Source organism: Xiphophorus couchianus, chromosome 19 (assembly GCF_001444195.1).
Source record: "Xiphophorus couchianus chromosome 19, X_couchianus-1.0, whole genome shotgun sequence".
Classification (NCBI taxonomy): domain Eukaryota; kingdom Metazoa; phylum Chordata; class Actinopteri; order Cyprinodontiformes; family Poeciliidae; genus Xiphophorus; species Xiphophorus couchianus.
This window is the reverse complement of record NC_040246.1, coordinates 16,611,889-16,636,224: the sequence shown is the minus strand read 5'-3', so window position 1 is coordinate 16,636,224 and position 24,336 is coordinate 16,611,889. Positions and strand designations below refer to the sequence as shown.

At 36.9% G+C, this 24,336-nt stretch overlaps 1 protein-coding gene across 2 annotated transcripts; it reads left to right on the top strand.

Annotated features, from left to right (window-relative positions):
* Window positions 1-1,680: 1,680 nt before the first annotated feature.
* Window positions 1,681-20,128, top strand: gabrg1 (gamma-aminobutyric acid type A receptor subunit gamma1). Of its 2 annotated transcripts, none has more exons than XM_028001512.1 (9): window positions 1,681-2,001; window positions 7,817-7,977; window positions 8,183-8,250; window positions 9,253-9,473; window positions 9,712-9,794; window positions 12,472-12,609; window positions 12,699-12,851; window positions 14,183-14,385; window positions 14,471-20,128. In XM_028001512.1, the coding sequence occupies exons 1-9, from the start codon at window positions 1,925-1,927 to the stop codon at window positions 14,747-14,749; spliced, it is 1,383 nt and encodes a 460-aa protein (XP_027857313.1). In that variant the 5' UTR covers window positions 1,681-1,924; the 3' UTR covers window positions 14,750-20,128. The 2 variants fall into 2 exon arrangements, with proteins under 2 accessions (XP_027857313.1, XP_027857311.1); XM_028001510.1 differs by having other exon boundaries at window positions 1,683-2,001; window positions 14,468-20,128.
* The last annotated feature ends 4,208 nt before the right edge of the window (window positions 20,129-24,336 follow it).

Here is a 24,336-nt window from a genome sequence, read left to right as displayed (position 1 = left end):
CTTACACCTGCTTCAGCCATTTCCATGCTCTTATCGCTGACCTGTCTGGCTGATCTCTTGCTGAGGGCGTACAGCGGGTCCAAACCCTGGAGAGGGACTACATGTCCCTTCGGATCCTCGAGAAAGAGCTGAAGTGGATCACTTTGAAAAGGATATCTGGGTATCCTCAACAACCCAATGTTAGCTATATTTTTTAAATAGCTTGCATGCATTTTATCTACTTTGCCCTTCATGTAAAAACCTGGATTTTTCATCCAGATTTTAACTGTAACCTCACAGTAACCCTTTTACTTAAATGAGAAGACCGAGCCGCTTATTGTAATTCAAAGTGTCAGGCTTAATGTGTTTTTGTCAGTAACATCTCTGCCTCACTGGCATATTAATTACCTGCCTCCATGGTTTGAAGGCAGTAAAAAGACATTAGCATTAATAGCGAGCTCTGGTCACACGCTGTTTCTCCGACACAATCAGCATGTAAAGCAAAATGCCACCTTGCAGCTCTCTGATTAGCTGTTTTCCCTGCAGAACAGCTTTACTCTGATCAGATATATATAATTATAGCTTTAGCAATGATCAGCAAGGCTCCCTACAATTCTCTTTTTTATGTGAGCTTAATCCCCTTCCTTGGTTACCTTAGGGCCGCCGGCTGCATTTGTCAGCAAATGTTGCCTGAAGGAAATGCAAACAGAGAATAATCTCACAGTAATCTCCAGGAAAGCCTAAGAGGAAGGTTGATTTTTATCAGAACAACTACAGCAGTGCAGAAACTATCATCTAGAAGCAATGTTTGTAAATTTCCAAACAATAGGAAACATCATGAATATTAATAACTTGACAGATGTGGTGCTGCAACCTGAGAGATGCAGGTTTTGTATTGCCTCATGCTGGAAAAAAATCTTTCTGCAGTAAATTGGATGTCCAGGATGACACAACTTGAAAAAATGAAATGAAAATCAAATTAAAAGAAAAAGTTGGTATTCTTCTCATGTTCTGCCTGTATTTTAGCAGAATAAATAGGCTGCACAGTGGCGCAGTTGGTAGCACTGTTGCCTTGCAGCAAGAAGGTCCTGGGTTCGATTCCCGGCCGGGGTCTTTCTGCATGGAGTTTGCATGTTCTCCCTGTGCATGCGTGGGTTCTCTCCGGGTACTCCGGCTTCCTCCCACAGTCCAAAAACATGACTGTTAGGTTAATTGGTCTATCTAAATTCTCCCTAGGTGTGTGTTTGTGTGTGAATGGTTGTTTGTCCTGTATGTCTTTGTGTTGCCCTGCGACAGACTGGCGACCTGTCCAGGGGCACCAGCAACCCTCCCGACCCCATTAGGGACAAGGGTGCACGGAAAATGGATGGATGGATGGTATTTTGTAAATACAAACGTTGTCATTGATTTAAAACCTGTTTGAAACTTTTCATGTCACAAATAATAGATGGAAAGAACTATCAAGAAGCTACATTATTACTTTGCAGTAGTTTGGGACGCAATTTGTAACTAGCGAAAACATGAAGCGAAAATTAAAGTGCACTGTGTCAGTGTGCCCTTGAGCAAGGTACTCAATCATCTTTCGAGCTGCACAGCGACAGAGTTCCTATAAAGGAACTACAATAAAATAAAACATTAACCCGTATGTTGCTGTGTCTTCCTTCGCTACGACACGTCTCTCTTAACGACATCAGTCAGAGAACAACATCTGTCACAGCAGCACTGCAGATGGACTAAAGCAGCCTCACTCACTGCACTCCCCTCCTCCTCCCCTCCACACACACACACACACACACACACACACACCATGGATCCATGCCTCACCATCATCCTCTGCATTCAGCCCTGATCCACCGACAGAATCAACCTGATTTCCTCTCACTCTTACCGCTGCTTTTTATTATTCACATCACAGTTGTTACATCTGTGCGGATCCAGCTGCGGAATGAAGTCGCTGCTTTTCTCGGCACTGCGGGACAAAGCCATGAATCCCTGGCTGCTCTTCGCGCTGCTCGGTCTCTGGTGAGTGAGTCGCTTCCATGCGCCCGTCGTGATGGGAAGAGGGGGTGAAAATGACCGCAGAAGGTGTCTTTGCGTGTGTGGGGGGGGGTGCGTGTGTGAGATTTTTTTTTTTTTTTTTTTTTTTTTTACAGCGGGTAATTGTGAGAGCTGTGGCTGGGGAGTTTAAAATCTGACGATGCTTTTTCTCTTGAGACTGACTGCTTCGTGTGTGTGTTTTTCTTATCTACCTGAAATTTGCAGATTGGGTGATTTTGGTCCCCACTGTTCAAGAAATGTGTATGAGCTCATGGCATGAGCGACACTTAACGCATACTATTAAGATTAGGGAGTTATTTTCAAGTTATAAAAAGAAAAACATGGAATTTCTCAGCAGGCAAACATGTCATTTTTGTTATTTCTGCACGCTGAAATAAAAAAAAGGTTAATAGTGAATCTTACAAGGCATTGTAATCCAGTCAAGCGTGATAAAAGCACAAATATCTTAGCCATGATCGATCATGCCATCATTTACCAGCTGCAGTCCAAGAGTCTCGGCTAATTTTCAGTTTGAAGGTGCCAGTTATTGCCTGACAGTCTGAATGTTTGGTGCCTCTTGGCGAAGTTTTTACCAAACTCCTCAAATTGAAACCTTCCCTCACCAACAGTTTGGATGAGAACTTATATTTGTGAATATAACTTCAGTTTTGGAATTTTAATGGTTTATTTTAACTGCATTGGACAATTATTAGGATCTAGATTGTGCAGATGCAAGTAAAGGACATATTGTATATCATTGGTGAAGTTAAATTCCCAATAGAACTTGTAACAACCAAACCATCACACACACAAAAATCAAAGCAAATTAGTCAGCAAATTGAGTAAAAAATTGGAATGACAAAGTTTTTGAAAAAGCTTGCTTTGTGAGGAATCCTTTATTAGTAATAACTTTAATAGTTTAAATTTATGAGAAACTGGCAGTACGTGTTTCTCTGGCTGGTGTGATTTTCTTTCACATGAACAGTCTCCAAATCTTGGAGGTTTTATTGATGCTGTGGAAAAAGTGGATAAATGTCAAGTTATTGACTGGGCCATTTTAACAGTTTTACTCTAAAACCACTTAAAGTTTCCTTTGTTGTGTATTAAGGACTGTTATTTGGAAATCAGTACTTGTATCATCTTCATATTCAAATCCAGAATTTTCTAGTACAGTTCTCCATGCATCCTTCCCTCAGTTTTCATGAAACCCATATGTGGGAATGTAGCCCACACCTGCAAACTTCACTTTCGGCACAGTTTTTTTTTAGGTGGTGTGCAGAATCCTTTTTCTTCCAAACTTTGTGAGGGCAGTGATTTGTAAAAAGTTTAGCTTTGGTCTCATCTGACTATGATGTGTTTTTCCCGTATTGTAGTGACTAATCTTCAACATTCTTCTTTTCCATCTTGTAGTCTTGTGCAGTGAGTGTGCATAGAGGCCATTGTGGTTGAATGTATTACTTACTGTTTTCCTGGGAAAATATTGCTTTAAACTTAAACTTAGACTCTTAAATTTTCCAGATGTCTTTCATGGACAAAATATTTTAGGTAGAGATTCAAAATATTAAAAAACAACTGTCAAATCACATTTTAAATGTCTGAATGTGCTTGCAACAGACAAATGCTATGCAACTATGCTATGTGTCTCTTCAGCAGTGCTCAGGTTGTTTCTGTGTAAGACTGTAAGGAAATTAACATAAAAACGACAAACTCCTGTCTGTGGATTTAACAGATTTATGAAACAGTCAGTGTTGCAGTTCGTTTCTTCACAGCTTTACTGATTAGTTTTGGCAGAGTAACTGTTGTTGATTTAAGCTCAATGAGAGTCAGAACAGGAAAAGCAGAGACGGAAAGAGCTGCCAAGCAATCAGTTAATCGTCATTGAAAGTCTCTCCAGGATCAAAGCTGAACTGGGGCTGCAGCTTAATGCTGAAAGCAGCGCCCCTGGTGGGCTACATCAAGCTCCATTGCCTCTAATGACACCCCCATGAAAACTCCCAAATATAATGAGAAAATATTACTAGTGTCTTAATGTCTGCAGCAGTGCAGGCTGTTGTCTTTTACCAACACTTTAAGTGCATGGTTGGTCATATTAACAATGATGAGGTGAGAACAGATTTAAACTTGATATGAGTGTAATTTTTATTTGGGATGTGAATAAAATCTTCATCAACCACAGGCAGCCTGATGAGACTCAGAGTTTCCATCAATCTGGTCTTTTAGAGCGAGAAATCAAAGTTTGATGAACACTTTTGAAAGATGTATTTATTCCTCGTGCCATAGGAGAATGATGGTTTAGTTTTCTCCTGATGTGTTAAAACATCTAGAAGTTTTGTTCATATATGAAGGCTAGAAATGGCAAAAACTGTATTTAGACTTCTTTTTGTAATTTCATAATTAAGGTCATTGGCTTGTTGAATTTGTTGATTTCTTCCCTCACTTTTCTTTCATTTATTTAATCCATAGTGGGGTGTTTTTCTTGTTGTTTCAACATTTGCTTTCCAATTTTTACTCTTCCACTGTCCTGCCTTCAGTTATTTTATTAATAAAGATGTAGATTTATTATGAGTCTATTTTTAGATTATGATCAGCACTTTAGATCTTTGTCGTATCCCTATCACATCATCATTTAGGCCTTAAGGTGACTACACAGACATATTTGTCTATTCATTAGGTCACTGTGTCATGGGGGGGACCATGCCTATTAGAAATTATTCTGGAAAGAGTAGCTCAAATCCCGGGCTGAACGCCAGGTCCGCAGGGATCCTTATAGTATCAGGTCTGTGTTTATTAGCGGGGAACTACAGCAGCAGCGTCATTTGGCACAAGCTGAGAATTCGACCATGTGGAACGGCCTGTAATAGAAACAGCAGGACTCATCAGATAGCAGACACATAAAACTGCTTATAGCTCTGTTTAAGTTGCATTCCAGAAGTGCTGCTGTGTGCACTGAATCCAAGCGCTCTTTCTTTGACATGCAACCTGACACAACCCTGTGCTTTGATTGTGCAAACACAAGACCAATATTTTATTTTTTTTTGTGCAGAGCTAAAAACTGCTGATCTTTTATTTTCGGTGTTGAAAAAAAGCACAGGTCAGAACTATGCTTTATAAGCTAAAAGCTGGTTTTTGCCCTTGGGGAGTCCCAGCAATATTGAACATCCCCACACAGCACAATCTATGGAACAATTAAAGGGAATGTTTGTTCTGAGGAAACAAAGAAACAACCAGTTATTCACTTGGGATGAAAACCTGGTATGTTATTAAAGCTTCACATTTAACCTAGGATTCATTTTAGAGGTTTTCTGCTTAGAGTTACAAGAAGCCCATTTCTTATATTTGGACATACAGTATTTTACTTTACATGGTTTAGGAACAAATTCCGTTATATAAAAGTATCAAAAATAATGCAAGAACGCAGTTTCTGTGGATTTCTGCTAGATTTTAAAATATAACATGAATATAAATGCTGTCATTTTTATTGATACATGTCTAAACAATGTTACTAAAGTGGACAGAGGAGGTGTAAAAGATTACTGTATGTGAACCAACAGTATGAAGTGAAGTATGTTTTTGCGTAAAACTGTGTCCTTACTTGATTTCTGTTAATACAGGTTACATGTTTAAACTAAAAATCATACTTAGATCACATATCTTCATTTAAATAAATGAAAACTCATAACTTTTACTGTAAAATGTACTTTAGGCATTCAAAGGAATACAATTTGGATTAAGACAGTAACATAAAATGTGGAAAAAGTGAAGTGCTCTGAATATTGTCCAGGTGCACTGCATGGGACTACTTCTTCTGTTTGCTTAAGAATTGCAGTTTGGCCTAAAAATAAACTCCATATTTATGGCAAAAAGTGGCAGCTTGATCCTAATTTTAGAAGCAAAGAAAATAATAACCCTTCCATTGAATTGAAAAGAAACATGAGGTTACAGATTTGAACAGCTTGCTTGCATGTCATGGATGGAAGATTTAAATCGATTAACAAAAGCAAAATCACTGCTATAAATCTTCTCTTAAAAACAAGCTTTTCTGTATAGCTTGCTCTTAAGGATGCAGAGCCAAAAAAGAAATCTAGCAAGATTTAGCATATATCAGAGTCGTTAGTCCAAAGTTCTGAAATGTTGGCATTCAAGGGTGAAGCATCACTGATGAAAACAGATGTTCTGGATGTTTTACATCTCCAGCACAGCAATGTTTATTGCAGATTTAATTTATTCATTACATCACCTCTGTTGACAGTTGAGTTTGAAAACATTCTAGTTTTTTGTCATGATGCTACAATCATAAAACGGAAGTCCATCCTTTAGCCTGTTTATTTTGCTATTATTAATGTATTTGATTTTCTGCATTTCTTCAGCTTCTATATCTTGTGTTAGCCAAACTGCAAATTTGATATTCACTTCCTCTTTCAGATCGAGTGTCTTAGATAATAAGATATAATAAAAATAATCAGATCGATATTAGGTTTTCCAGTAATTTAATGCCACATTTTCATACATTTATTTAACCACAAAGAAGCTAATCTAGAAGAGCTTTGTAAAAGCCCATCCCATCTGCTTTTGAAAAATTTAAGAGGTAATCTTCTAGCTCAATGGTGCTGATCAAATGCATTGATTCACTGATCAGAATCAGCACCTCCACAATAAAATAGAAGTTTTGTCTGTTTGTCAAGACTGAAACACATCAGCAATAACCATCAAGAAACAACAAATGCTTTAAAGAAGCCTTGGAAGGGAAATCAGGCCACTTAAAAACTATTTGGCATCCACCACTCTACTGAAACAATGGTTATTCACAAATAAAAATAATAATAAACAAAAAAAAACAGCTGCAGTTTTTCCTAATATTAGATGCCCCAGCAAACAGAATGCTGCCTTGTCCTAAAAAAGAACAAGGCAACATGTTTTTTTTTTTTTTAATGAGTCAGAAGAGATCAGGGACAATGGATAGATGACACAAAAGTAGAGCTGTTTGGTCACTGTGCAAAGCACCTTGTTTTAAGAAAATCAAACTCGAGATATTAGCGTAAACAGAGCATACCAACTTTTAAGCACTGTGGTGAAGCACTTGGTTTGCAGTCACATGAGTCAAAATTCCTCCATAATGATATGAGGGACCTAATAAACTCAAACAGCAAATGACTACAATGAGTTATTCCTTCTGAATTGCTATACATTTTGGCTTTTTCAAAAACATAATATTGAGTAACGTGTTGTGTTTTTTTGTATGCTTGATACTCAATTTTAGAACCTGACAAAAATACAATCATTTTAATTTTATTATATGTAAAACCCTAGTGCTGAAGTAGAGTAAATTATTTTACCAAGAATATGTATTTTATAAAGAGCAGAATAAGCAGCTTAATGAATAAAACCATGTATGCAGGCTGACAACTGTTAAATGAGAAATCAAATCCAATTTAATCTGTTAGATGTGTGCGAGATGTTCCATCAGAATATAACTAAAATGTGTTTGGTATATGCTCAAACACTTTAAATCTTAAATGCATCTGTTCTCGTCAAGGTTCTCAGTCTAATAGATGGTTGATGTCCATGTGATCCAATTCATCATCTGGCCACAAATCACCTCTACTTTCCTTTGAAAGTTTAAAAAGTGCATATAGCTGCCTGATTTTCCTTGCACAGTAATTTTCACCTTCAGTTCACAAGATTAATCAAGCACTCATTCTCCTTCTGGTGTGTTAGCCAAATGAGAGCTAAAACACCAGAGGAAAATTTGGGAATCTGTGGATATCTGTTGATGTTTTATGGTTATCTCTCTTCTTCACAGTTCAGCCATTGGGCCCAGTAAACAGGAAGATGAAGACTACGAGGATGTACCCATAAATAAAACCTGGGTGTTATCGCCAAAGGTCTATGAGAGTGACGTGACTTTGATCCTCAATAAACTGCTTCAGGGCTACGACAACAAACTGCGGCCTGACATCGGAGGTGAGGAAAAAAATCCTCTCATCTCCACGTAACACCTTCTGCATTAGAGGAAACATGCTCTCAATATTCAAACAGGATTTCTAATATTTAATGTTTATTTTTATTTATTGTAATGAGTGTTAGGATTGTTATTGTGAGCTTGGTTGTTTTAGGACAGAAACCTGCAGCATTACATGTAAATCCCTGTCCTTACGTTATGTTTCAGTGAGGCCGACAGTGATTGAAACAGCAGTTTATGTCAACAGTATCGGACCAGTGGACCCCATCAACATGGTGAGGCAGTTTCCGTCAATTTAGCTGCAGCTTGTTCTCATTTTCATGCATTTAGTGCTTTTAAAAAGTTGGATTAACCATCAAGATGGACAACTATCTGACCAAACCTACCAAGAGGTGAACAAAAATGAATAGTAGACGTATCAGTCAAATGAAAACGTTTTGCTAATTGTTTTGTGTTTGGAGTGGTGGTCCAACCAATGAATGCAATCTGCTAATTGCTTGCAGTACAAGGCTTGGTTCAGTTTGTACTACACCTGACGTAGTTACAAAAAATGGGGAGATCCACACAGAATCTGCTAATTGAGATTAATCTGGCCAGGTTGGCTTGAGGCAGAACGAGTAAAATTCGCTCCCATGAAGAAATGACAATAAGCCGTTCTTCTAAGTCCAGACCATGATGATATGAAAGCCTTCCTCCTCTTTTGCCAAAAGATGAATGGACCTCTGCATTTATATGTGCATGCTAAGCAGCCTAACATGATCCTGTTAGTAAATGGTAAATGACCTGTACTTGTGCAACACTTTAGCTAAAGGTTTATATCTGAAGTGCTCTATGCTGCAATCAGTCATTCACCCAATAGCACACAGTCACACATACACTGATAGTAGAAAGCTACATTGTAGCCAATGCTACGCTGGGACAAACTGACAGACTCAGCAAGGCTGTCAATCAATTGTTGAGACTGGACCCTCGGAACACCACTACCAGCAAGCGATGTAGGGAAAAAGTCTGTCCCAAGGACACAAAAACTAAGATGGACAGTTGGGGTTTGAGCCTTTTACTTCTGATCCATTGTCACCCTGCAATTTGAGTTATTGCAGGGTTGCTAAACTTGTGTCCTTCATGTCTTAGATAGATGTGTCTCTGTTCAACAAGCATAAAGCAACTGAAAAGTGGTGAAAGACGTTCTGATAATTGAAAACACAATGTATGCATACTGAAAACTTAACACAAATTGGAAAATGGATACCAATGTTTGCAATGACCTTTTCTTGCAGGAATACACCATTGACATCTTCTTTGCCCAAACATGGTATGACAGCCGATTGAAGTTCAACAGTTCGATGAAGCTGCTCATGCTTAACAGTAACATGGTAGGGAAAATCTGGATTCCCGACACCTTCTTCAGGAATTCCCGCAAATCCGATGCCCACTGGATCACAACTCCCAACCGACTTTTGAGGCTGTGGAGTAATGGAAGAGTCATGTACACACTGAGGTAGGACACTTGCAGGACAGTTTTTCAAACTGATTTTGTTAACATATTTAATGTTAACTCTAAAGATATTTGTTGTTTGTGCAGCTTTAGTGTACACATCTGTGTTTCTTTTTAAAGTAACTCCAGTTTGTCAAACCATGATCTGTCTGTTTTATTGGTGTTTCAGAGAGAGTGAGAAAAAAGCACACAAAAGAATGTTGAGACTTGATTTTCTTCTGTCACAATTCTGTTTTATCAGGTTGACTATTAATGCGGAGTGTTACCTTAAGCTGCATAACTTTCCAATGGATGAGCACTCGTGTCCGCTGGAGTTTTCGAGCTGTAGGTTGTCAAACGTAACATTCTTTCATTTTCGAACCTGTCATCTTGACTTCAGCTTCCTAGCTCTCCTAGAACAAGGGACTAGCACAATGGCAACACCTGTGTTCATTCTCCTTGCCAGAGAGCCCATCTGCTTGAGGCTGTACCAATCTATCATCTGCTCCACCAGCAGAAAGAGGAGGTCACCTACTACCATTTTGCTGACAGACTTAATGAATTCTGCACCCTTCCCCAGTCTGATTCATGCTGTCTGTTATCCTTCATTTGTCTCTTGTATTGTGCTTTTGCCTCTCATGACTTATCATGCTCTTAATCTTCCACACACCAGTGGAAAATACAAAGAATGTTCCATTGAGTTTATGTCAAATGTCAGAGCCAGTTCAGTCACAGGAAATGTCATCGAATCAGCATAAGTTTGTGATAAACTCAAGCCTAAACTAACCTTTTGTGTTACAGTACAGTAGTCGCTGGATATGGTTTTCAGAAAAAAAGATATTTTACATCAATGTAATATTTGGTCTCTAAGGTAACCAAAAAATATTTTTTTTCCTAAAAGAATATTATCATGGTAATGAAAAGCCAGAAATAAAGGCAAACTATTTAGAAAATATAAAAGATTACAGAGTAAAACTTGACATAGACAGATGCAGAAGGAAAACAGGGAAATCCCTTTGTAGCTCTTTCAAGGCATTCCCAGACCAGGGGAGAGTGAGTTCTGGGTCTCCTTGTGAGGTGGCACACTGATGCCTAAAGTACCTCCATCAAGTAATTCTGATGAAGAGGAGCAGGGGCTCCGCTCTGTGTTCCCATCTGATGATGAAGTTCTTCACCTTATCCCTAAGCCAGAGCTTTCAGCTCAGCTCTTTTAAAACATTTAAGGTGCCACTCTGCATTTTTAAGAGAAGTTCCAAAATCTCAAAACTAATGAGCAGGATCAAGAAACAATTACAAAAAGAGAAGCAAATATTTCCACATAGTACTACTGACTGCAGGGGTACAAAAAGGTGTACCCACTGGATCGTGAAAGGGGTTTAGACTATTTGGAATCAAACTTAATTTGCAAACTTGAAGAAATTTATTGTGACTGAGCAGGTCAGTGACATTTTGAATGCTTCCATCTTCTTTGCCCTAATGCTGTTTCCTGTGAATAACAACCACTCATAGACTATGTAAAGGAAGGATGCAGCCACTCTGATTTAAAGTAAAGATCACAATCTTGATTTTATTCACTCTACAGTACATAATTTAAGTAGGTGACAGATACATGCCTTTTTGCATTAGGTATCCTAACTGAAGTATTTATATTTATGGGTTATTCTTGAAAATACTGTAGTAACAGTCAGAAGTCTTATTCATTTTAGGGTCCACCATATACTAAATCTGCTATTCACTCAGTGCCATAGCAGCCAAATATGCTTATGAACTTGCTTGCTCTTTAGAAAGGATTTAATAGGAAAGACCTTTTGCCACTTTATTAGATCAAAAACAGCCTGCCCTTCCTTTCCAACTGAGGGGATGTATAACAATTCATCTTTTGTCCTCTATAGATAATTTGTTTTCTACTGCATTAATATGGAACAACATCCCATACAGTCAGTCTCTTTAATGGCTTATCTTACTTAAAGTAGACTAAGCCAGAAAGCATAAAAGCAAAATCTCACCCAAAGCAAATTTTGAAAAATTCCATAGCGGGTCGTGCCAAGAGACACTGATGGCCAAGGCCAAATGTAGAGATGAGTGTTGCGTTAGGGTGTGGTAAGGATGAACAAAAGCACTGTTGCCAAATTAACGACTGAGACTATGCAGTCTCCCAGTCAGGTAGATCAGAGAGGAGACTCATTCCACTCTGTGTCCACATTGCAAATGAATCAGATTTGTGCAAAGTTGAAAACGCTATTGCTCAATCTTTCATATTTCCAACTCCTGACTCACCATGGTAGCGTGTGTCTGAATGAGATAAGTTTATACTCAAATCGGGGCTGTGACATAGACATCGACCAAGTTGCATCATTTGTAACCAATAGGAAAATTCAACTGCACTAGTCACCCTTTAACACAAACTGGACAGCACTAAAATGGTTTTAAGACAAATATTTCTGATCTAAACTAGTTTACAAAAAATTTGACAATTTTCACAGTAACAAGATCCTGTTCTGCAAGTTTTCATCAAAACAGATAAAATACCTTTTGCTCTCTTTGCTGAAACAAACTCCAGATTATCTGTATAATCTGTGCCATCATTAGACCATAGTACAACAGGAGGGCTGAGACTGGTAAACACAAGACAAGTTTTCTTGAATGTCTCTTGTTCACAGCTGCATCTCATTATTTTTGATGGTAACAAATTACATATTGAACTGACTCAGGTTGAAATGAAACTTCATTACAGTAGGCACCAACACTAATTGCTTTTATCGAACTTTAATTTAGACAATATTTTGGACAGTTATGTCAGATACTTTTCTATAAAATAGAAGTCAGATACTGCATCCATTTTTAGGCCAAAATGGATGCTGTGACTGATAACTACATAAATCATTGAGATTAGCTGTGTTTTAAGGTGCTGTGGCTACATCCATCTTTTTTGTACAGTCTATGTGTGAGCTACGGTGAAAAATATCTGATGCTGTAGGAATGAGGCAGGCTTTTGTTTCATCTGCTTTGGGATGTTCTGCAGATGGTTATCCAAAAAACGAGATCACATATCGGTGGCAGAGGCGGGCAGTGGAGGTGGCCGACCAGCGTTACTGGAGACTCTACCAGTTTGCTTTTGTAGGGATGAGGAATACCACCGATGAGGCACACACTCAGTCAGGTAAGACAGAATCACCTTACTGTTTCTAGTTTTGCAGTGCTCTAAATTGAAAAACCCCTTTCACCTTTAATTTGCTTAATCTGTTTCAGGGGAATATGTCATAATGACAATATTTTTTGACTTGAGTCGACGGATGGGCTATTTCACCATTCAGACGTACATTCCCTGCAGCATGATAGTGGTCTTGTCCTGGGTGTCCTTCTGGATTAACAAGGATGCCGTCCCAGCTCGGACATCTCTAGGTTGGAAATCTTAACAAAATTTTACCATTTGAAAGTCTATCATCCTGTCAGACTGAGGTAATGCAAGTTTTCTTTCTTTATGAGCAAATAAGGCAAAATGACAAACCACAATCGTTCGATCTTATAGTTTTGGAATCAAAAACAATAACTTCTGCCTTTTCTGCAGTAAGTTGGAGGAAATTCTGACTCATCCACTCATTGAAATCATAGACACTATGTGATTTTATTGAACTGTTATGTGGTTGAACAAAAAAATGAATCTGCATTACCAGGACAATTTTGATAAGAGGCCCTGTAGTACTCCATACACTTAACAGAGAGGCACGTAGATATAGATAATCTGAAAGTAGAGCCTTGGGGAATCCCACATGTAATCTTTGCTTTGGTTATCAAGCTGACCTTAATCTTAACTGATAATGTTTTCCCAAGGATAAAAGATAAAAACAAAATTAATTAGTTTCTTTTAATATAGCTACATGATTGTCTTGGTAGGTCACCTGTTTTTTGGTACTGATATTGTTTGAAAAATAATTGGAATTGATAATGTCTTTGGAGATGATGAATGACCCCAACTTAAAAATGTTGCTCTCATGTTCATCTGTGACTAAAGATTTAAACGCAACAACCGTTCAACTAATTGGAGGACATATGAATTAATGCACAACAGTCTGAGCGTATGAACAAAGGAAACCAGGGAGTATTTATACTGACAAAGCTAAAGACAAACAAGGGACAGATGATTAGTAAATGAGGATCAGGTGAGATGGGAAAGCAGAAAGCAGGACTATCCGAATAGACTGGGGAAAAAGCAGAGAAACCTTCTAATGGACCTAATCCAAGACGATTTTGTAGGAGTGTCCTAACAACCATTTCTTCTTAGTCCTAAACTTTGTTCATAATGCAGTTTGACAGAAAGTATGAAAAGTGTAACATGATTTTAAAAAAACTGTAGGAAAACACAACCAAAATCCTAAGAAAAACTTTGAAAGACTTGAAGAGGATATCTTCAGAGATCACAAAAAGTCAGGATAAACTAAAACTACATGGTTTCATAATGTTTGTACCATATTTATTTTTTACCTTTTTTGAATCAAATTAGAGTCCCAGCACACAATGGCAAACTGAATTTTTCAAATCAGAAAAAATTGATTTTTCAATCTGCCGATCACTAATCAGGGTGTTGATGGACAATTCCAATAAGCTGCTATTTTTTGTTGGGTTTCTATGCTTTGCTCAATTATTCAGCAAATTTCCTGTTTTCATGTTTCATGTTAAACAAAAAATTAACCATGTATATAATTTTTTTAATTCCTACATTTATCCCTTTGTAGGAATCACTACAGTCCTCACTATGACAACTCTGAGCACCATCTCCAGGAAGTCCCTGCCGAAGGTTTCCTACATCACTGCCATGGATCTGTTCGTCTCTGTCTGCTTCATCTTCACCTTCGCTGCTCTCATGGAGTATGGGACCTTGCACTACTTCACCAGCAACCGGCAGACCAAGAAGTCTAAAGCCAACAGCAGTGCCCAGGTACAAACTGAACTTTTATTTGACTCGCTCTGGTTTTATTCTTCTAAACGGAGCAGTGAAAGTAACCGTGTTTTCTTTGCAGCAGAGAGTTCCCAGCATGGTAAATATCCGACCTGGAACATCCCTGTTGCAGATGAACAACATCGTTCCATATCACGAGGACGATGACTACGCCTACGATTGCTTAGATGGAAAAGACTGTGCCAGCTTCTTTTGCTGCTTCGACGACTGCCGATCGGGAGCCTGGAGAGAAAACAGGATGCACGTTCGAGTTTCTAAGATTGATTCTTACTCGCGGATATTTTTTCCGACTGCTTTTGGCCTTTTTAATCTAGTTTACTGGATTGCTTATCTTTATTTATAAAAGAAAATGTTTATTTATAACTGAAATCAGCTGGAGTTTAACATTTGCAGGTGCATCAGCTGCTTTTAGACTAGTTAGAAGTAACTTTGCAAACTTTTGCTTTGAAAATATAAAGAGCCTGGCTGCAGAGAGGCATGGCATATTAGTGATAACAGCTCCAACATCTTGATCCTGCACAATAAGCAGGAAAAATCCTCAATGTTAGGCTGATCTTTTTGTGAAATTAACCGCAATATAAAGTGTTTGCACATGTAAAACTCCAGTCTCCACAGAGGAACTATTGCCATCAGTCTTTAATACAACAGCCCAAATGTTTATTTTCTCTTTGCTACTGTGCATTGATATCATGCTTTGCACTTTGCATCTGCAATTGAGGGATATTGTCCCTATAATTTGAAGACAGGTTCCTTAATTTTTCTTCGAAAAGCCAGTAACTTATCTGAACAATGGCCAATTAATTGTGTTCAGAATAGTCAGGGATCGTACCTTTACAAATACACCTTAATTGTTTTCTGCGTTTTTCCTGCAGGCTGTCAGGAGTGATGATGGTTATTTTTATGACAGACAGATTTTATACTTTCATGTATTATATATTGCAAAAAAAGGTTTGAGTTTAGTCCTGTTCAAGCAAACACATCAACTGGTAATTTAACCTTTCCAGCTGTAAACTGATTGTTTTCTTACTGAAGACGCTCATAAAAAAAGCTGCACATCATTTTATAAAGGTCTGTGGCATCTTAAGCACTTCTCAATAACATTGTACTTCAGCACAGCAATAGAGTTTTACAGGCAGCTTTTAGTAGCAGATTGTTTACGAGAACAGATACATGTCTGGATAATTTTCTCCTTCAAATGCATGCATTTTTAAAAAAAGGGTGTAATTTCTTCAAAAATGTAAGAAATTCCTTCAATGAACTTGTAGATTGGTGTTCTAGATTACACATCTTCCATTTATTCATCTTTTGTTTTTAGTTTGAAGAGAGTCTGGCAGCAGGACAGAAAGATTAAGTTCAGTTCTTCATTCTGAAATTAATTAGATGTTTACTCCTATAAAATGTACCTTGAGAGAGGAAAAGTTGGGATCACAAGAAGGCCATTTTATGCTTTGTCTCATATGCATTCAGTGCTATTCAAGCATTCATACATCTTAGAATGTAAAACACTAATTTGTAGTTTTTCCCACTTTGTGATTTAAAAAAAAAACCTCCAAAAACTTAAAAGATGTTCAGTCATTGGAGACATTATGGATATCAAGCCATGAAAAGTTTCAGGTGACATTTTGTCCACAAATTCATCCTAAGGTGACAACAGTAAGCAGTTGTCACAGTTTTGGTTTATAAACCAAAATACAACCAAATTTGTTTCTGAATTCATGAGGGTTTTTATGTTGCACAGGAGCTCTAATCATATTTGTCTATGGTAATGGAATTTCAAGCCTTGTTAATATGAATTGTTTTATTATCAAAAAGTGAGAATTTATTATTTGCTTAAACCTAATGATAATTTCTTGTAAATATTTAGAAAACATTTTAAGCATGCAGCTGTAAAATGTATGCAAACTTTACAAATCTGCATTTAATGGCCAACTATTATCATATTAAAAGCAACATAACCACAACTTTTTTTTTTTTTAAATGACATAAGATGCAAATAAATCTGCATTTCCACTTTTTTCTGACCAGATAAGCAATTTTAAAGTTTTATGACAAAAATCATTTTGAGTCATTTCCTTTTAGAAACAGGAAAGCACTACTATTTGTGGATGATGACATCTGTCCATCCATTATCTGTGGAAGCTTGTAACTATGACTTAAATCAATACAACCATTGTTTTCTTTGATAAAGAAATAGACTTTGTTAACTGTAATATGTGGCATTTAATTGCAACAGAGAAAATCCAAGGATAATCTACACAGGAAACTTTGGTGAGCTACGTGGAAGTAAATAGATGAAGAGGCCAGATTTCTCCCCAGCTTCCAAAATCATCTGCATTTCAGATATCCTCCTTAGATGACAAGCAGAAAGGAAAGAAATAAGCAAAAGTTGAGTGAAGATGACACAGAACATAGAGAGAGATAGCTTCTGCAAGGAGTCAAAAGCCAAACCACAAATTACCGGTTGTGTGATGATATTGTGTGTTCTTTGCGCCATTAAAATTGTCTTCTGATGTCCACAGATCACTTCACTGAAAATACCAATAAGTCACCTCTCCAAATGTTCCTCCTGAATGTTTGCCAATAATAACTTGCTGTAGACATACCTGAACTAAAATGACGGAGAGAAAATTTGACTGCGGCCTACTTTTGAATATTTTCACTTCCCTTCTATTGACTTTAAGTGGCTTTTGGAGCCATTGGCAGCTACATACACAAGTGTAGTAAAATTTGTGAGTAAAAAAAATGATTATTTGGAAAAATGTAAGACTTTCACAATCACTGATGGTGGGCTCATCTTGGGTGGTGATTCGTTAGGTCTCCAGGCTACTGAACTCTTTCACGTATTTTACAAAAAACAAGAAAGCCATCAATGACTATTATTTTTTTCTAAACTACAAAACTATTTGATAACAGGACTGAAGTGAAATTTTTTATAAATGGAACAAAGAAAAAGTCAGATTTGTCCATCTTTAAGGGAAATTGTTCATTCTGATTAAATCAAATCAGAATATGAAAGGTTTTAAACATTAGACAGAATTCATGTTGCCTGAGACAAAATGTTCTTGAGTAAAACAGAGATATTGAATCAGGAATATACTGGCATCTATGCAAGCATACATAGTTTTAGGAAAACTGCAAGTTCATTTGGTCAAAATGAATATTGCACAACTCATTAATCAGATATCTTATTTGCATACCAACTGGTAGTTAACGTGATACATGAACTGACTGTGGACAAGTCAGGAAAAGAGCATCTAAACTAAAGTTAATTGAAAATACAGTTTAAACTTTAAAGACAAGTTTGTGTCTCATCCCATGTCTTCTTCATTTCACTCGGTGCATCCCTTAGCTTTCCATTGCACTTTATTTGGTTTAAGCTTTAACACTAAACTGATTAAATAGCTTGCGTAAAAAATGAGGCACATATACTTTATCCATGCAGCACAGAACGTGATTTATACTTTTTGATTTTCTTCCACAGACTTAACAACAGTCCTCTACAGGTGCAGGCTGCAGTATATTACCACTGCACAAGAGGGCATTTTCTTAGCATGAGTTAAAGCTTGTTGTGTTATTCATATTTATCTATAGAACACTTATTTATACAGTGTTTCAGTGCTACAGTGCTACACTTAACATATTTTAAGTGTAGAAAAATGTGATTTTGCAAAATTAAGCAAGAAACAAGCATGAAGTGTAGAACCGAGTGATGTTCTACAAAACTACTCTGGTTTTGCTAAAAAGTAACTCTTGTATTAAATAATATTTGCTTTTGTTCTCACAGGAATTTATAATTTAATATTAGCTAACATACAGCCATGTTATCAAGTTATTATGAGATTAAAGAGTTTATTTTCTCATGAGAGGAATAAATTATTTTAAAATCAACATAAAATAATTGTTTGCATATCAGAAGCCAGGACAATTATGCTGCCAACTGATTACCCTGAAAATGTTGTTAACTGCTGTGGCCTGCAGGGACAGATCATCCACTGACGGAAGGATAATGCTCTTCAACTGGATCTAATACTGAACAATTAATTTCTGTATTATAGTATAGATCTAAATCAGAAGTGGGTTGTTTTTTTTTTAGCATTTTTTCCTTCTTAATGAGATAAAACAATACTGACATAAAAACAATCTATTTTTTGAGATAAAGAGAAAACTAACGTGGTTATTTTGACGTGAGAAATAATACATTTATTACGGCAAGATAACAAAATTAAACATGTTATTTAATGGATATTACTGGAAAATACGAGATATTTCATTGAGATAAGACAAAGCAAGCTTTGTTTCCTCCAAATAAGACATTAATAAGACACTGCTCCTCACTAGCTGATAAAGAAAGCTTTGTTTCTCTCGACAAGATGAAATTAGATGTTTTCTAGAGGTAACAGGAACATGTTCCCACAAGATAAAGAGAAAACTAACAAGGTCATGTCAACTTAAATCAATGCAAGCTGTATTTTATTCGGAATACAACATGAATTTTGTTTTCAGGAAATAGAATAAGCTTTGCTATTTTGTTTTATTGGGTAATGCAACAAAATAAAAATGAATAAATAAATAAAAGCTTTGTTTACCAGAGATAGTATGAATCAGGCTCTTTGTTCTCAATTAAGACAATAATACACACATAATAAGAAATCACATCAGATTTCACAAATGCAAGAAACAGAAACAATATTTCCACAAGAGGGGTAATCCAACTGGATAGTAATTGGTCCAGATGGTGCTAATGTTGATTTTGACAGTAGACGCTATATACCTCATATAAACACAAGCAATGCATTAAATTCTTTATTTATGTACAGATGGTAAAGAGCTTAAGTCTTGTATGGATGTCAGGGTGGAGCGTAATTAAAAACTAATCAAATAAGACTTTAAGGGAATTTTCGGGATCTAGACAGACTCTTAGTCCTTGATTTTGAGGATGTGTAAATCTTACAATCTTTAAATTGTTAAATAATAAAACATATCAAATCTCCTACCATTTGGAGCAGATTTGTTGAAACTGAAACTGTTGAAATAAATTGTAGAGATGTAACTTATATTCTTAAGTCTTATCATGATGATGCACTAAAATATTTTTGGTTACATTGCAGAAACTCTTCTCTAACCATGGTACCGTTTTGTTTTTGTATTTATTTCTATATTGTGACATATTCCAAACTACAATGGTAATCTGGTAATGATTTAAAGGCATAATCTCAATTAGACTACAACTAAATGAAATCATATTACATCAATATGGCCAACTTGTTTGAAATTACAATATAATCAAATTTGTCGTTGTACCGTGAAATTAGCATTTTCTTTGCAACTCTATTTCCGCTTTGCCTCGGCTTAAAAAAACAAGCTTTCATCTCCATGTCAGGCTTTAAAAACTGTATAAATGACTGCCAGCTGAACTTTTTAAAATGTATTTAAAAGCTACTCTGAAACTCCAGCATATCATGTCATTTTTTTCATATTCCTTTTTGCAAGTATCGTAAAAAAATCAAATGCTGTAATTGTCAGCCCAGCATCTTCAGAAACTTGATCATTCATCGCACTAACGATCTGCAAAGAGCTAAAAATCTCATAAAACTCAAGCCATATTAAAGCGTTGGTCATATATATGTGTGCAAAATCATTCTCTGTAAATGTTGCTCATGTTGTATTGTGACTACTAACTCAATACACTGTGACAAAATAAAACAGTGCCTATAAAATCCAACTGGTGTTATTTCAGACTTTATTTACCAGATGTATTTGCATTGCTTAATTATTCCCTTTGAATAAACTGATGGCCTGAAGGTTTATGACAGACAATCTTTGGGCAATGTTACATGTTACCCTCACAACATGTTTTGGGCAAAAAAATCCTGCAAAACTGAGAGTGAGTCGACTCGATCTGAAGTTCCTCTCAAAAGATCATTTACAGTTAGCATCATGCAGGACTGCCCTGAGACAGACTGGCGACCTGTCCAGGGTGCACCCCGCCTCTCGCCTGAAGCGTTTTCTGGAGATAGGCACCAGCACCCCTCCCAACTCCACTAGGGACAAGGGTGTACAGAAAATGGATGGATGGATCATGCAAGACTCATGGCCTTCTTTGGTCATTTTTTCACATGTTCCATGTTCCTAAAACTGAATATCTACCGTTGAAGATATTTAGTTTTTTTGTTTTTTTCACATTTTTGGCTTAGCTATGAACTTATTAGCAGAAATGTCCTTGTGTATGAGGCAATTTTTATGCAATGTAATGATGGCAGTTTATGTTTCCTTGGAAGCAACCATGTGTGACATAAGGAGGATTTCAATCATCATTCACTTTTAACCTTCCTTTCATCCTTGACTAAGGATGAAAGACTTGAATAAGTCTAAGGTCAGGAAAAGGGCAGATTATATCTCTGCAGACCCCACACATCCTGCTTACTCACTGTTTAGTCTTTTATCTTAAAATCAGCACTGCAGAACTTTATTTGTAAAACAAGCAGCCATCTGTCTGTCTGATGGACAAATAGCAGAGTGCCTAGACTGATACCATGCAAATCTGCACGGATTTGACCTTGCCTTCCTCTTTTGTAAAAACAAAGTATGCATACGTATTTACAAGAAAGAAAAAAATGTGTTCTTTTTATATATATTTATATTTAAATGTGCTATTTCAGAGAAAAAGCAGAACCGAAGTCAAATCAAATTCCTCGTTTGTGTTCACAAAGCTGACTCTGATGGTTTCTAGGATAATTCTGAAAACAACAAGTATCTCCTGCTGTTTGTAATTTCTCAGCTGAATGTAAATGTACTGCTATTCAAGTAGAGAAAAAGATTAAATTCCAAGAAAAAATTAATATTCCCTACTTTCTGCTTGATGAGAAATCCAAACATACAGTGAGGTTTTGGTTTTTTTGGGGGGTTTTTTTATTCCCTCTACCACAGCAAGTACCAATTAGGATGTAGCCTTGAAAGAGGAACGCAGAACTGCTTGAAAGCAAGTGCTGACGAGTGGATGAAAATAAAGCCTACTGTCGTTTCCTGCTGCAACGTGATTACAGGGTACAAAGAAATGGGAAGGTGAAAAGCTCCCACTTTCTGTCTGGGGATTGCAATCGCAGTGTTGCACCTTCGGATCAGATGGATGCACACAGTCCATGTTTTCCTAAAAACTGGACGACTGTGGTATAATTGGCTTCACATGTTGTTTTAAGAGACTGAAGGAAGTGTAGCTATGTGCCATCCATTTCTTCTGCAGATATGATGCCTGTTGTCAAACCAAATTTAATCTTTCCTGAAGTCTGACCAAAGAATTTCACACAGGGAAGAGACATGTTGGAAACAGGAACATGGTGTTTCTACAAATGGGCAGTAACAGCAAGGAAAGAGTTAAGTGCTGGCCCTGAAAACAATCAATCAGTTTTTTTTTGTTAAAGGAAGACTTTGCTATCTGAATGATTTGGGTCCAAACAGAGTGACAGATTTTTACTGAAAAAATAAATAAATAATAATAATTAGGATTAAAATATTTTGTAAGAAAGCCTTGGTAGAGGTAACAGAACAATTTACAACAATCAAAGCATGTATACACATCAGACTTTTCATCAAATCCACCCATAGTCCTTGAAATGTTTTATATAAAGCTGGGCAGCATTATGGTTATTTCTCCATACCTGAGTTGTGTGCAACCTGGTTCCAATTCAGATTACAATACGCGTTAGCATTCAAGTATTATAATTGTGGTACGTGTTTCCACTTATTACATTTAATTGCCAAATATGATTAACTACATTAAAAAAAATTTAATTTGATAAATAATAAAATAAATTCCTTTGCTGTTTATCAATTTCTTTCCTTCACATTCCGCAGCAGTTTTAGAAATGAAGGAGTCACATTGAAAAATCTCCACTGTTAATTTATGTGCTAAAAATCCGTAAAGGCAAACAGCAGCCTCAAAATTTTGTTCAACTTTCATCCCAGAAGAATCTTTTATCGCCAGACTTTGTTGAAAGTCTGGTCTGCCTCTCAGGTGTGTTTCGACAAAATCATTAACACCGCCGGTCGGAGTCCTCTAACCGCCAGCTCTGTTACAGCAGAGGATGTGACCTTCAAGCCTGCAGAGGATTAGATGTGAATGAGGCTCTTTGGGCATCCAGAGGGTTTTCTCTTCACACCTGGCTGTCTCCGATGAGATCAAGCTGTTTGGAGAGAGGCTAACACTCCAAGTGATCATCTCAACTCTTTAAAAGTCACAGTTCTGGAGGGGGAAAAGGCAAAGGATCCATGCTAAAAAGTTTTTAGAAGGACTCCTCAGATTTTACGATTCCCCCACATGCCTGGGTAAAGAGTATTTTTAACTTAATGTAGAGCTGCAGGTGTTCATATTCATCAGATATGTTTTCATATTTTTCTTCAGTTTCATAGATGAAGAAACTGCCTTTGACTCATGTAAGGAACACACTACAGCCCACAGGCTGCCCAGAATGACTAACTCTGCTCTCATGGCTCAATGCTTTACCCTCTGGTCTTCTATCTCTGAGTAAATTATGTACGTTTGTGGGTTTCGCCCTACCTGCTGGAAAGATTAGAATATAAATGTAGCCTATGACATACCAGTGACCTGTTTGTGGCATCTTCTTATCCTAAAACCAGTTTCTGATCAAAAATATTTTCAGGAAAAACACCCCAAAACAAGCTCAACAGAAATGTTAATGACATCTCCCAAAGTTTGCAAACGTAATGAGATGCTCCTGATTTGTTCTCGTCTGAATGATCTAGATGACAGTTTATGCTAAAATGAAGACAAACAACAACATTCAAGGGCTCAATCTGGAGGGAAACTGAGCGGAAATGTCACAAGCTATGTGAATAATGGATCTCAGACAATTTTCCTCTCATGTTACTCCTCATCATCTTCACCTTGTATTTGAAAAGGAAAGTTTCTGTCTGTCACCATCTGTTCTTTAGTAACGTCAGAGAGCAACAAATAAAACCTTTCTGCAGCTCCCAGCCAGTCATTTTGGATTCTACAACCAGTCTGAGTGAAATAGATTATATTTTATTTAAAAGATAAAATAAAAACAGTTTGGTTTTTATTCTTCAATGTGGGTCAACGCAATTGAATTTTCTTGAATATTTTTTTATAATTGTTGCAAAATAGACTCCTATAATAGTTCAAATACTCAACATCTAAATATACAGATTCAATTTTAAAAAACCAACCAAACAGCCCTTTTAAAGTGAAGTGGTTTAAAAACCTAAAGGGTAAACTTCAAAGACTCAAAATGATTGAAAAAAAATAACCAAAGTTCAAAGAGAAAGATTAAAAGATATTCAGAAAGCCTGAAAAAGCTATTGCTCAAAACCACTATAAAACATCACAAAAAGGCTTGGAAGGAAAACAGAAAGAAATAACATGTTTATCTGGAAACCTTTTAACATTAAGACAAAGGTAAACATGGCTGTGCAAAGGGTTATAATCACTGACTGAAAGGGAAGACTGTTTGAGCTCCAGGAAAGTCACACTGAGCATTAGATGTGAATTAAAGGCTGAAACAACACACACCTTCACTTTAGACCCTATTTACATCAAGTTGTTAAACCGCTTTTACTTTACTTATACAGTCAGGTTAAAAAGTCGACCCAGAGTGCTTCCAAAGGATTATGGAGGGAAAGTAACAGCCATGTTCTGCAGATCAAATCTTTTGATTGATGGATTATCATCTCTAACAAAGGTGCAGCTTTGTTTTATTCTGGAAAATAGGGGTGCATTCCCATCAGTCTTTGAAGTGTTATAAGGCTATTTTCAAATATTTAAAACCTGACATTTTAAAGAAAGTAGAAAACACATCAGACACCTTCCAATCTTTGCTGGAGTGTGTTCTAGTTCAGTCTCAGATGCTACAGACATGAGTAACAGGTTAAATTATAAAGTTCATGACAGGACAA

What these genes read in the sequence shown, in the direction of transcription:
- gabrg1 (XM_028001510.1), top strand. Translation starts at nt 1,925, where the DNA reads ATGAAGTCGCTGCTTTTCTCGGCACTGCGGGACAAAGCCATGAATCCC. An exon ending in ACTGCGGCCTGACATCGGAG is followed by an intron (nt 7,978 to 8,182) that starts GTGAGGAAAAAA and finishes GTTATGTTTCAG; the next exon opens with TGAGGCCGACAGTGATTGAA. An exon ending in AAGCCAACAGCAGTGCCCAG is followed by an intron (nt 14,386 to 14,467) that starts GTACAAACTGAA and finishes TTTTCTTTGCAG; the next exon opens with CAGAGAGTTCCCAGCATGGT.